This window comes from Bacillus rossius, chromosome 1 (assembly GCF_032445375.1).
Source record: "Bacillus rossius redtenbacheri isolate Brsri chromosome 1, Brsri_v3, whole genome shotgun sequence".
Classification (NCBI taxonomy): Eukaryota; Metazoa; Arthropoda; class Insecta; order Phasmatodea; family Bacillidae; genus Bacillus; species Bacillus rossius.
Window position 1 is genome coordinate 110,002,598 of NC_086330.1, and position 10,231 is coordinate 110,012,828.

General features: G+C 36.9%; 1 protein-coding gene across 2 annotated transcripts in view; it reads left to right on the plus strand.

Moving 5' to 3' along the window:
• Positions 1-9,994, plus strand: part of LOC134542026 (GILT-like protein 1) — a 29,830-nt gene extending 19,836 nt beyond the window's left edge. Inside the window, exons 3-5 of one of the 2 annotated variants that reach the window (XM_063385874.1) lie at positions 151-327; positions 2,879-3,025; positions 9,122-9,994. In XM_063385874.1, the coding sequence (XP_063241944.1) occupies positions 151-327; positions 2,879-3,025; positions 9,122-9,226 (429 nt within the window). In that variant the 3' untranslated portion in view covers positions 9,227-9,994. The remainder of the gene's footprint in view (positions 1-150; positions 328-2,878; positions 3,026-9,121) is intronic. The other variant, XM_063385881.1, reaches the window with a different exon arrangement.
• The last annotated feature ends 237 nt before the right edge of the window (positions 9,995-10,231 follow it).

Here is a 10,231-nt window from a genome sequence, read left to right on the forward strand (position 1 = left end):
GGTCCGCCAACTTCGTGACACAGTTCCTTACATGGCTCCTACCAGATGCCGTATACCGAGAGCTAAGATGTTACACGTAGGTAAGAGCAATGATAAGGAAGATGACGTGCGAGAGACGGATGAGAGAGGTGCCGGTCTCTGCCGCCGCAGCAGCACAGGTCCGCGGACGGCCGCTGGAGCTTCTCGTGCCAGCACGGCGACACCGAGTGCCGCGGCAACGAGGTGCAGGCGTGCGCGCTACGCCAGCTGCGGAACAGCTCCTCGCAGCGAGTGGAGTTCGTGCACTGCGCCATGGCCGACGGCTACCCGCCCGCCGCCGGCCCCAAGGTCTGCGCGTGCTGCAGTCGAGCTGGGTGACAGTAGGTCGAGCACACAGGACCTGCTGACTCGCAGGTCGTGTGCATACAAGAGAAATTTAAGATATTTTATTTCTGTTACGGACGCATGGCGCAACAGCCAACGGGAGTAGATTAGCAAGTCATTTTGGCTGGACTAGAAAACCTTTTATAATGTATCAATCATATTGTGGCAAGAAATTGTCAAGATATTACAATTATCAAGTATTAATCCTGTATTAAAAATTAATTAATGCTATTAATTTTAAAAAAATTCACTAGAAAATAATGTAAATAAAAAAAATAAAAATTGTTCTTGGTTATAATGGCACACCGCGAATTAACAGTAAGATTTCAATTGTGAACCCAATTCGCACAGGTCATTGCACAGTTATGTGCATGGCCTGCTATGTACCAGCTTGTTTTTGTTTTTTTAATTGCGAACCCAGCTTTAGCAATTGTGCCTGTCATGCTGTCACGTAGTTTAAGTCATTATTTTTTGGTAATTGCTATTATTGCTTATCCAGTTTACATACAAGTTTTATAATTCAAATTATCAAAATCATTTTTAATTTTGTTGTAGTACAGTGTCGCATAAAAACACGTAATTTAATTTTTTTACGTTAAATATCGCACAGTACAATTATTTCTCCCGAGAGTAATATATCTCATATTTTTATACACAAATACACATGTATACACATACGTGTGTGTATGTAATAACAGTTTTGCATCACAAAATATCCAATTCCTTTCTTTATTTTGATATTTTATGATAAATTAAAACTGATTACTTTTTTCTTTTTTTTACCTCGCCATCACCAAACTGTAACCCCAAAAACATTGTGGGAATTGTTTTTGAAAACTTCTGATGAGGTTTAGCAAGTATGAATTAAAATTTCCGTCGTTAAACAGTAAAGTAAAGTGATTTAAAACTGTTTCCACGATGCAAACACCAAACTTGAGCCTATGCTTGAGCGTCCAACCAACATAGCACAGACCATGAATTTATATTTTTTAAAAAATAGGCTTCATCCGGTTGCTATGTAATCAAGCAGATGTGGCCACCCCCTGGTTACGCATAACCTAATGTTCACAGGGAACACACACACAACCCGAACGGTTCCAAAGTTTACTGAAGTAAAAGGTTATGTTAGGTTATGTTATGTTAGATCAGTGTAATAAATATGTTTTTTTCAGGAGGTTAGGTTAGGTTAGGTTATAGTAACTGAAATGAAAGGTTGAGTAGGTTAGGTTAGCATTATTTAAAATATACTATGACCGTAAATATATATAAATCCATGCAATATGTTTTTTTTTTTCCACGAGCGATCGGTTAACTTCGGAACTGGGTGTGACACTCATCCTTGTGAACTGTAGGCTTCCCCCTGGTTGCGGTGTAGTGGCGCGAGGACGCTCCCCGAAGATTAAATACGCGTTGTTGGTTACTTCATTTTCATTTTATTCATCACAATAACTCTTTTGCATTTTATGTCAAGTCTCAAAATATATTCAACAAATATTTGCTGGATATTATCTAATAACGGGGAAAATATAACGCAAGTTTTTATTATTAACATCATTCGCGTAAATATTACAACTTGAAATAAAAATTAAATATCTTGATGAAAACATTTCCGACCTAGCAAGTGTAGTAACACAACTATCCAAATAAATAGACTGGAAAATCCCTTAAATAATGGTCATTACAAGAAGATGGAATAACCCTGAGGGACCCGCCTAGCCGGGATTGTATTTTTGTTGTAGAGCCAGGATGACAAGTGCGACTTTCGCTGGTGCTTCTAGTGCGGTAACACCTCTATAGCGCAAGGCTCTGAACTGGCGCGCATCTTCTCGTCTGGTAGGACAACTATGAGATTTGAGCAGTAACCATAACATTAAACGGCGGAGAAATCAGGGCAAGTCCCTTGAGTGCATTTTAAGAACCTGTGTTTTTCATGCCTAAAGATTACTCCGAAAACACGCCATTTAGTCATTTTCACTCTCATAATAGTTCAGTTTAAAAACTAAATATGTAAACAGAACTAGCCATCCGCCCACATCGTATTCTTAAATGCTTTTCGTCAACAGACACCAGTCTGATATCTTTGAACAGATTTCAAATTGCGTGGTTTCTTCCGAAGCTCTGAACAAAACTTTTTTTTTTTTTTTTTACTTAAGTCGTTCTTATTCGATGACGTTGAACTTCAATGTTAACGTATTTTTTTAACGATCTCATTTATATATATAGGCCTATATAAGCTTTGTTTTGCTTTACACAGCTAGGGCCCCTCCAAAACCGAATCCACGACTAAGTCATTAATAAATTATATTTTGTTTTAGTTGTAAAATTGTATGGCTTTTCTTGTGAATATGTAAAATCATATGTGGTGTTCTCTTGTTACACACACTTAATCATCATATCCTGTTCCACAGCTTGATCTACTATTTGTAACTCGCGTTTCAAGTTTCGAGATGTAATTAACTGGTTTATTGTTTGACATTACAGACGAATCTAATGTGTGTTTTTCGTGTGATTACAGTGTGCAAACAATCTCAACATATCGTACGACCCCATAGAAGAATGCAGCAATGGACAGGAAGGTGAAACACTTCTGGCAGAAATGGGCGACCGAACACACGAATTCCGACCCAAAATAGCCTTCATACCAACTATAGCAGTTTACGGGGTAAGTTAACTGTTTATTGTGTTAAGGTTATGATAAGCTGTAAGATTAATAATGGGGCAAAGATGTGAAGTAAACCATGTTCCTGGCAACAATAAACATAACACACACACACACACACACACATATATATATATATATATACGTATGTATATATATATGTGTGTATGTGTGTGTATATATATATATATATATATATATATACAAAGCATAAAATTTACAATTTTGCTTGATGCATGTATGATGATTCACTTTCATTGTTGCACACCAGTTAGACGCGTATCACTGCTCACGGCTCTATTTACATCACCACACTCAATTTGCTACTCGCATACTTATTTAGCGTCACACGTTTAAAAAAAACCACACACATTAATAACGCTATGCCCGTATTCAGATGTATCGAGCACAATCAATGAAAAAGAAATTCCAAATTTCAGTAGCCGACTTCCATATTATTACTTTTGTCAGCCAGTTTCTGCACACTGTAAAAATTTTTGTACTTGTACAAGAAAAATCATTGGAAAGTCAGTTGTCAACGATATCGCTTGTAAAACTGCAAGCCAGAAGTAGTATATAAATGTATGTCCGAGCCCTGTATTCGGAGTGTGGAGCCGTAGCCAATGTCCGCCATCTTGGATTGTGACGTCACGGCGGCCATCTTGGATGACCTTGACCCTTGACCTCATCTTCATTATCTTGATTCCACAAATTTTGAATTTTGACGTTACATCTGCCATTTTGTTTTCTAGAAATTTTCGCCAGTTTGAATTATGATGTCATCGTTGCAAATTTTGTTACACCTGCCATCTTAAAAATCCGTAATTATTATCAGATGATCGCCATCTTGAAAATACCTAAATAGTATTGAAAAAAATAGAAAAATAATATAATTTAATTAATAAAATTATAAAAACAGATTCCGCCATCTTTAAAATCCGTAATTATATTCAGAAAAATATAAAGTTATAGTACCTATGCCTGTCATAATAATATGCTTAACATATATCTGTAACAAATATACATTTGCATAAAAATATATAAATATGTGTCATGCATAAGCACAAAACATATAAATATGATAGTCATATTATTATATATAATATGCAAGCATTCATCTAAATGTGTTCACTGAGCTGGATTTTCCACACTTATGTTGGTTTTCTTTGTTTGCTTCTGATTACACCTGACTAGACTGATTTTGGTGTTTTACGTGTGTTCCTGGTTATTTCTGGCAAGATTTTATTGGGTTTGTCCGTGTATTTCTGTTGAAAAATTTCACTGCATCCATTTTTTTCTCGATATTAGCCATGCAGTTGTATTCATAATATCGTTTAATTGTTGAATTCGTGTTATTAAAACAACACTTACAATGTTTTATTTTGTGGAATTCAAACAAAATAGATTCATTACTGAGTCGATTATTATGCCTTGTGACGGTTGAGAAATACCACCATGTAAGAGGAATTTCCTTTTCCTTGATGTCTAGTGAATCCCTCCTCCTGTGACCATGAGAGAGCATCCTGCATCCCACATTAATATATATATATATATATATATATATATATATATATATATATATATATATTTTTTTTTTACCTCAAAAAACACGTGGCAACATCTGTTGGCAGGAGTAGGAACTACTTGCAACAATTTTCTTGCATGAGATAAATTAACTCTCGCTGACGAAATATTTAAATGCCTACATATAGGAGAGAAATATTGGCGAAATTTTTCGAAAGTGAAAGTGTTAGACCCTGGTTGGACATTTTCTGTTTGGACTAAGGAAGACGATTTTGATGACATATCAAGAACAGTCAGTGTGGTTCCAAAAGCAGTAGTGTCATTATATATATGTGTGTGTTTGTTGGTGTAGGTGTGTGTCGTGTAGGTGTGTGTGTGTGTGTGTGTGTGTATGTCGGTACTGTGGCATTTGGTTCACTAAAACCGACAATGCTAGACGTCATGAGAAAAGCAATTGTGCAAAGAGTCCTTTTCGGCAAATGTTACGTTGCGACAACTACTACTTTCAGTTTGGACGACGTGATAAATTAAAAAAAAAAAAAAAAAATCTCATCAAAACCTGTGAAGGTACACTTTTTTCGTCTACTTTGAAAAAGTTAGTGTTTGGACCGAATGTATGTGAAGTTGGCATAAATCATCATACTTGGACATCAGTACCGCCTACATAGAAATGTAATGAGAATTTTGCATCAAAGAACGGAAACAATATATAGCACTACATGAAGGAAGTGATAAGTTTCCTAAGATGAGTCATGAAGGATTTGATCTTTCTCCAGAATTGTCTGATGGATTTTCTGCAACTCGGGCTTAATGATTAAATAATATTACCTACTGGAAACCATTACAGCAACAACAGTTTTTCAGAAAAAAAGAGCAATATAGTAGAATTTGAAGCTACCAAGACAGAAAATTGTGATGATGCACTGAAGCCAAAACGATGTAAAAGACACGTTAAACTAAATTAAACACTCGAATAATGGTCACTGGGACGATGACGACAGTGACTTTGAGGCTGGTGTTAAAACGAAAGACTTCAGAGATCTTAAAAATAATAAACATGCATGATAAAAGATAGATGCAGAAGAAGAGATTGATTACAAGTCATGGGAAGATCCTAACATATTAGCAGACAGGTTAAGACTTCTATTTGCTTTACTTAGTGAAGGAAACTATTCACACTTCAGAGAAGTAGTCACCATACTATGTGTACTAAGAAGTGCAGGCTACATACTATAATGACTTGTTTTACTTGCATCTGTGTAAAATTTAAAAATAAATCCATTATTTAGATTTCAAAATTTATTTTTTTATTTCTTCTAATCTGATTTCTAACTAAGACTGAGTTCTCGTAACATCATATCGTATCCCGCCGATCGTATCCTATCGTATCCTGAGACAGATTGTATCCCTCTAATGAGATCGAATCCCTTTGATTAGATCATATCCCTGTGACGAGATCGTATCCCTGTGACGAGATCGTATCCCTGTGACGAGATCGTATCCCTGTGATGAGATCGTAACCCTGTGATATGATCATATCCCTCGTATTCCTATGATGACATCTTATCCCTCTGATGAGATCTTATCCCTCTGATGAGATCTTATCCCTCTGATGAGATCTTATCATTATGATTTGAATGTTTGTACAAAATGTGCGTAGTCAGGACTGAAGGTCTTAGTTTCAGCACCGCTTGGTCTTTTAGTAAGCGTAAAACATTTTTCAGGATTCTTGGTTCTATAGTAAGTGTAAAAACATGCTTAATTATATGTCCTATTTCCTTGTAATAGATTTTATCCATACTGTAGTTCTGACAGTTGGGAGACTGTCTTGTCTGCTTGAAAAATGTCATATTTGTTTGAAAGCAATAACAAGTATCGTCCAATTAGGCCTCGCGGTTCGGATACTCTTGGTCTATATGCCTGACATTGTACATGGCCTGGAACCAAGAACATGAATAGATGGAATCAGTCAATACATAATGAATATTTTTTTCATGAACTTTGGAAATTTTACTGAATTTCTAGCTAGATCATTACAAATTTCCAATATGGTGACCAAGACGGCCTACAATATGGTGGGCGCTTCGGAAATAAATATACTGAACTCTAGCAGTTAAAAGTAAATCAATATGGCGGCAGCACACTCTGGCAGACGACGAGTATATTACATAACACTAGTACTCCTTGTATCAAGTACCGAAAAAAAATAGTAGCAGCACTCTCTAGCAGATGATGTGTGTACTACATGACACTAGTGATCCTGGTAGAAACTACTGAAAAGCAGTAGACGAAAACAAGATTACAGCTATTATTTAATAATCGAAGATGGTGGCCTCCAGCAGACTAATACAAGATGGTGACTGTTATGTCATAATCACTGATGGTGGCCTCCAGCAGACGAAAAAATGATGGTGGTTTAAGTTAGCAGACATGAAATACGAGCTGTCATAATATATTCTTTGATATTTATCGTGGGAGGTCAGTCTGCCAGTGGCTTCCGTGGAGGAAGGATCCATAGTTTTTTTTTTTTTTTTTTTTGCTTTCGTGGGTTTCCAACCGAAGTCTCCGAGCTCCATGACGTATTTGCCATTTTTATTAAAATCTTATAATTTTTTTAATAATTTATTTTCTTATTTTTCCTGAGTTTCTGGTAATAATTACGAATTATAAAGATGGTGGACGTGCCAATAATTGCAATGGTTATGTCATAATTCAACATGGCGGAAAACAAAAAATTGTATTAAAATTTTGGGTATAATATTTTTAAATTCTAATTTTTCCTTTTTTGATTATAATTATGGATTTTAAATATGGCGGCCGTAACGTAAATTACAACGATGACATCATAATTCAAAATTTATGGAGATTTATAGAATGAAAAATGACGGAAATTTATAAAAAACAAAATTGCCGATGTGATGTCATAACTGAAAATGGCTAAATTCAAGATGGCGGAATCCAAGACATCGGAATTCAAGATGGTGGTGGGGGTTAAGGTCAAGGTCATCCAAGATGGCCGCCATGCCGTCACAATTCAATATGGCGGACATCGCCTCCGGCTACTCATTCCGACGCCAGGGCTCGGATATACATTTATATACTGCAGAGCTTTGTAAATTTACAAAATGTACAAAGATATGTCTGTAGTGCGATAAGAAGCAAAAAAACCTGTGCAGATCCCAAGGTCTCTGGGTGATCACGTGACAAGAGCGTCGAATAGAGGAGGGTATTAGTATTGCAACCGCTTCCTGGCTGATAACACCGATCGCGATCGCGATCGGCTGTCCGGCAGTCCTAATTACACGAACCGATCTACGCTATGGCGTCTAAGTCGAGATTTAAATCGCGGGTTAAACTGGCACGCCACTGCGAAGACAAGCTTGGGCGATACACTACAATGTTGCAACACATGTCAGTGAACCAAAAAAAAACTTGTTTAAATTTACATACAATGTCCCTGAAACAAGTGCTGCAACAGGTGACTCAATATCAACAGTTAAACGAATTCTAGCAGAGGGTAAGGCAAAGAGTAAAACCAGTTTGACTTTTTAGACACCAACAAGTAAGAAAACAGAACACAGGAAAATAATCGAAGTAGACGATTTTATTACATGTGGTGCTGCGCGGCGAAAAATTCACGAGTTTTATATATACTATAAGAAAAAAGGTTCCCACATTAAATAAGTTGAATAAGGCTTTGCAAGAAGTCGGAGTTTTGAAGTTTAGAAGGTAATGCTTGCGAAACTTGTTGAAGAAGGTAGGATTCCACGGGAAAAAGTGTCAATCAAAAGGAAAGATTTTGATTGAAAAACTAGAAATAGCTGCTTGGAGAAGGCGCTATCTTGAACAAATACGTGAATTTCGCAAGGCTGGCAGAACCGTAGTTTATGTTGACGAAACGTTTGCTCATGCTATACGCCGCGTAAGTTTTTGTTAGCAGTCATATACGGAAATAGGTCTAAGATGGAGCACAGGGACGTCGGAGAAGGCTCGTTTGTTTCTTGTCGAATTATAGCAGTTTTACAAGTGATATCGTTGGCAACTGAGTTTCCAAGGACTTTCCGTGTAAAAGTACAATTTTATTTACTGTCAACGCACTCAGGTCCCCGTCTACCTGGGCACACATGCGTTGTGCAGTGAGTGCTTAAGAATAAAACACGTGCTTTGATAACTGCTCACGACACGCTTTGGTTTAATGGCTTCCGTATTTCGTTTCTGAACTGTATTTTTTAAAAAGACAAAATGGCTAAAACGCGTGTTTTCAGAATAAGTCTGAGGTTTGAAACGCCCGGAACGGATTCTTGAAAGCATTCAAAGGACTTGCTTGCATTACACCTTTATCTTCATTTCCCCGCCATAAATTGTTATGATTACCGCTCAAATATCGTAGTTGTCCTGTGCACGACGAGAAGACTGCGCTGCAGTTCAGAGGAGACACCGCGCTAGAAGCACCAGCGAGCGTGGCTATCATAATCTCGCCTCAACTGACACAGTTACGCCCCTGACTAAGCGGGCCCATTAATGCGTGAACAAGTCCTTGTTGATGTGTATACTGTGTGAACGCCTATTTTTCAGGTGTATTCTGAAGAAGACCAGAGGGATTCGTTGACGAATTTCCTGGCCGTGGTGTGCAGATACATCAGCGGTGACAAACCCGCTGCTTGCCGGCCAGGAAAATGATCCGCACGCACCCACAAGACTTCACCACTTCACTCTGCAGTTATCAACACGGCAGTAACCATCATCCCTCTGAAGTGTACTGAAGTCCAGCTTGCACGGACCCTCTTCAAAATTGCAAAGATCTTCGTGAATCTACCTTCAAATGAATGTTGTTTTACACTGAAATTTAACTTGTACAGTGTTATACTCCTCGAGAGTACACGTAAGAAATTCTGTTATCAATTGTAACTACGAAAATTGTCTTTACGCGTTTATTCATTATAAAACTAACACAGTGAAACGCAATCCTTTGAAAGTTACTATGGTATGTTGTACACTGTTAAATATTCACCTTCATAAACAAAGAACTCTGGTTACAAATTATCATCTTCGTAAATTTACGGACATTGTGATCACTTTCTTTGAATATGAATCCCAAAGAATATTAACAAGTGTAGATGAATTACAATGTTATTTGAATATACGGATTTCATAATAGTATGTATTTTCAATAAAGATGGATTTCATAGTAATTTTAATAATTCATTTAATATATTTTTTGTCCACGTGTTATTTTATCTTTATATAGAATTAAACAATTAACTCTAAAATCAAAATACTAAATATTTTTTAAGAAGATTCAATTTTTTTTTGAAATTACGAAGAAATCTTCGTTTATTTGAGTGTGATTCTTCTTTGAAAATCCGTAAATTTACTGTAATTTTTAACAGTGTAGACACGGATGTGAAGCTGAGAAATAGATACAATTGCAATAAACAATGGGACATATGTAACTTGTTTTTGTTCACGTTTCATGCATGAAGACTCAAGTACTGAGTAAGTTGATGGTGGTGGTGTTGACTCAGTCTGGATATGTCAGGGTATGCAATGCGACAAGCACTCCGGTAATGCGGATAACCTGCATTTCATGCCATTGTGGGTGAAGTGCTTACCCACCTCCAAGGTAATTAAATTATACTGTCACGCGCGGGTTTTAAATAAATAATTTCGAAAATATCAAATGTA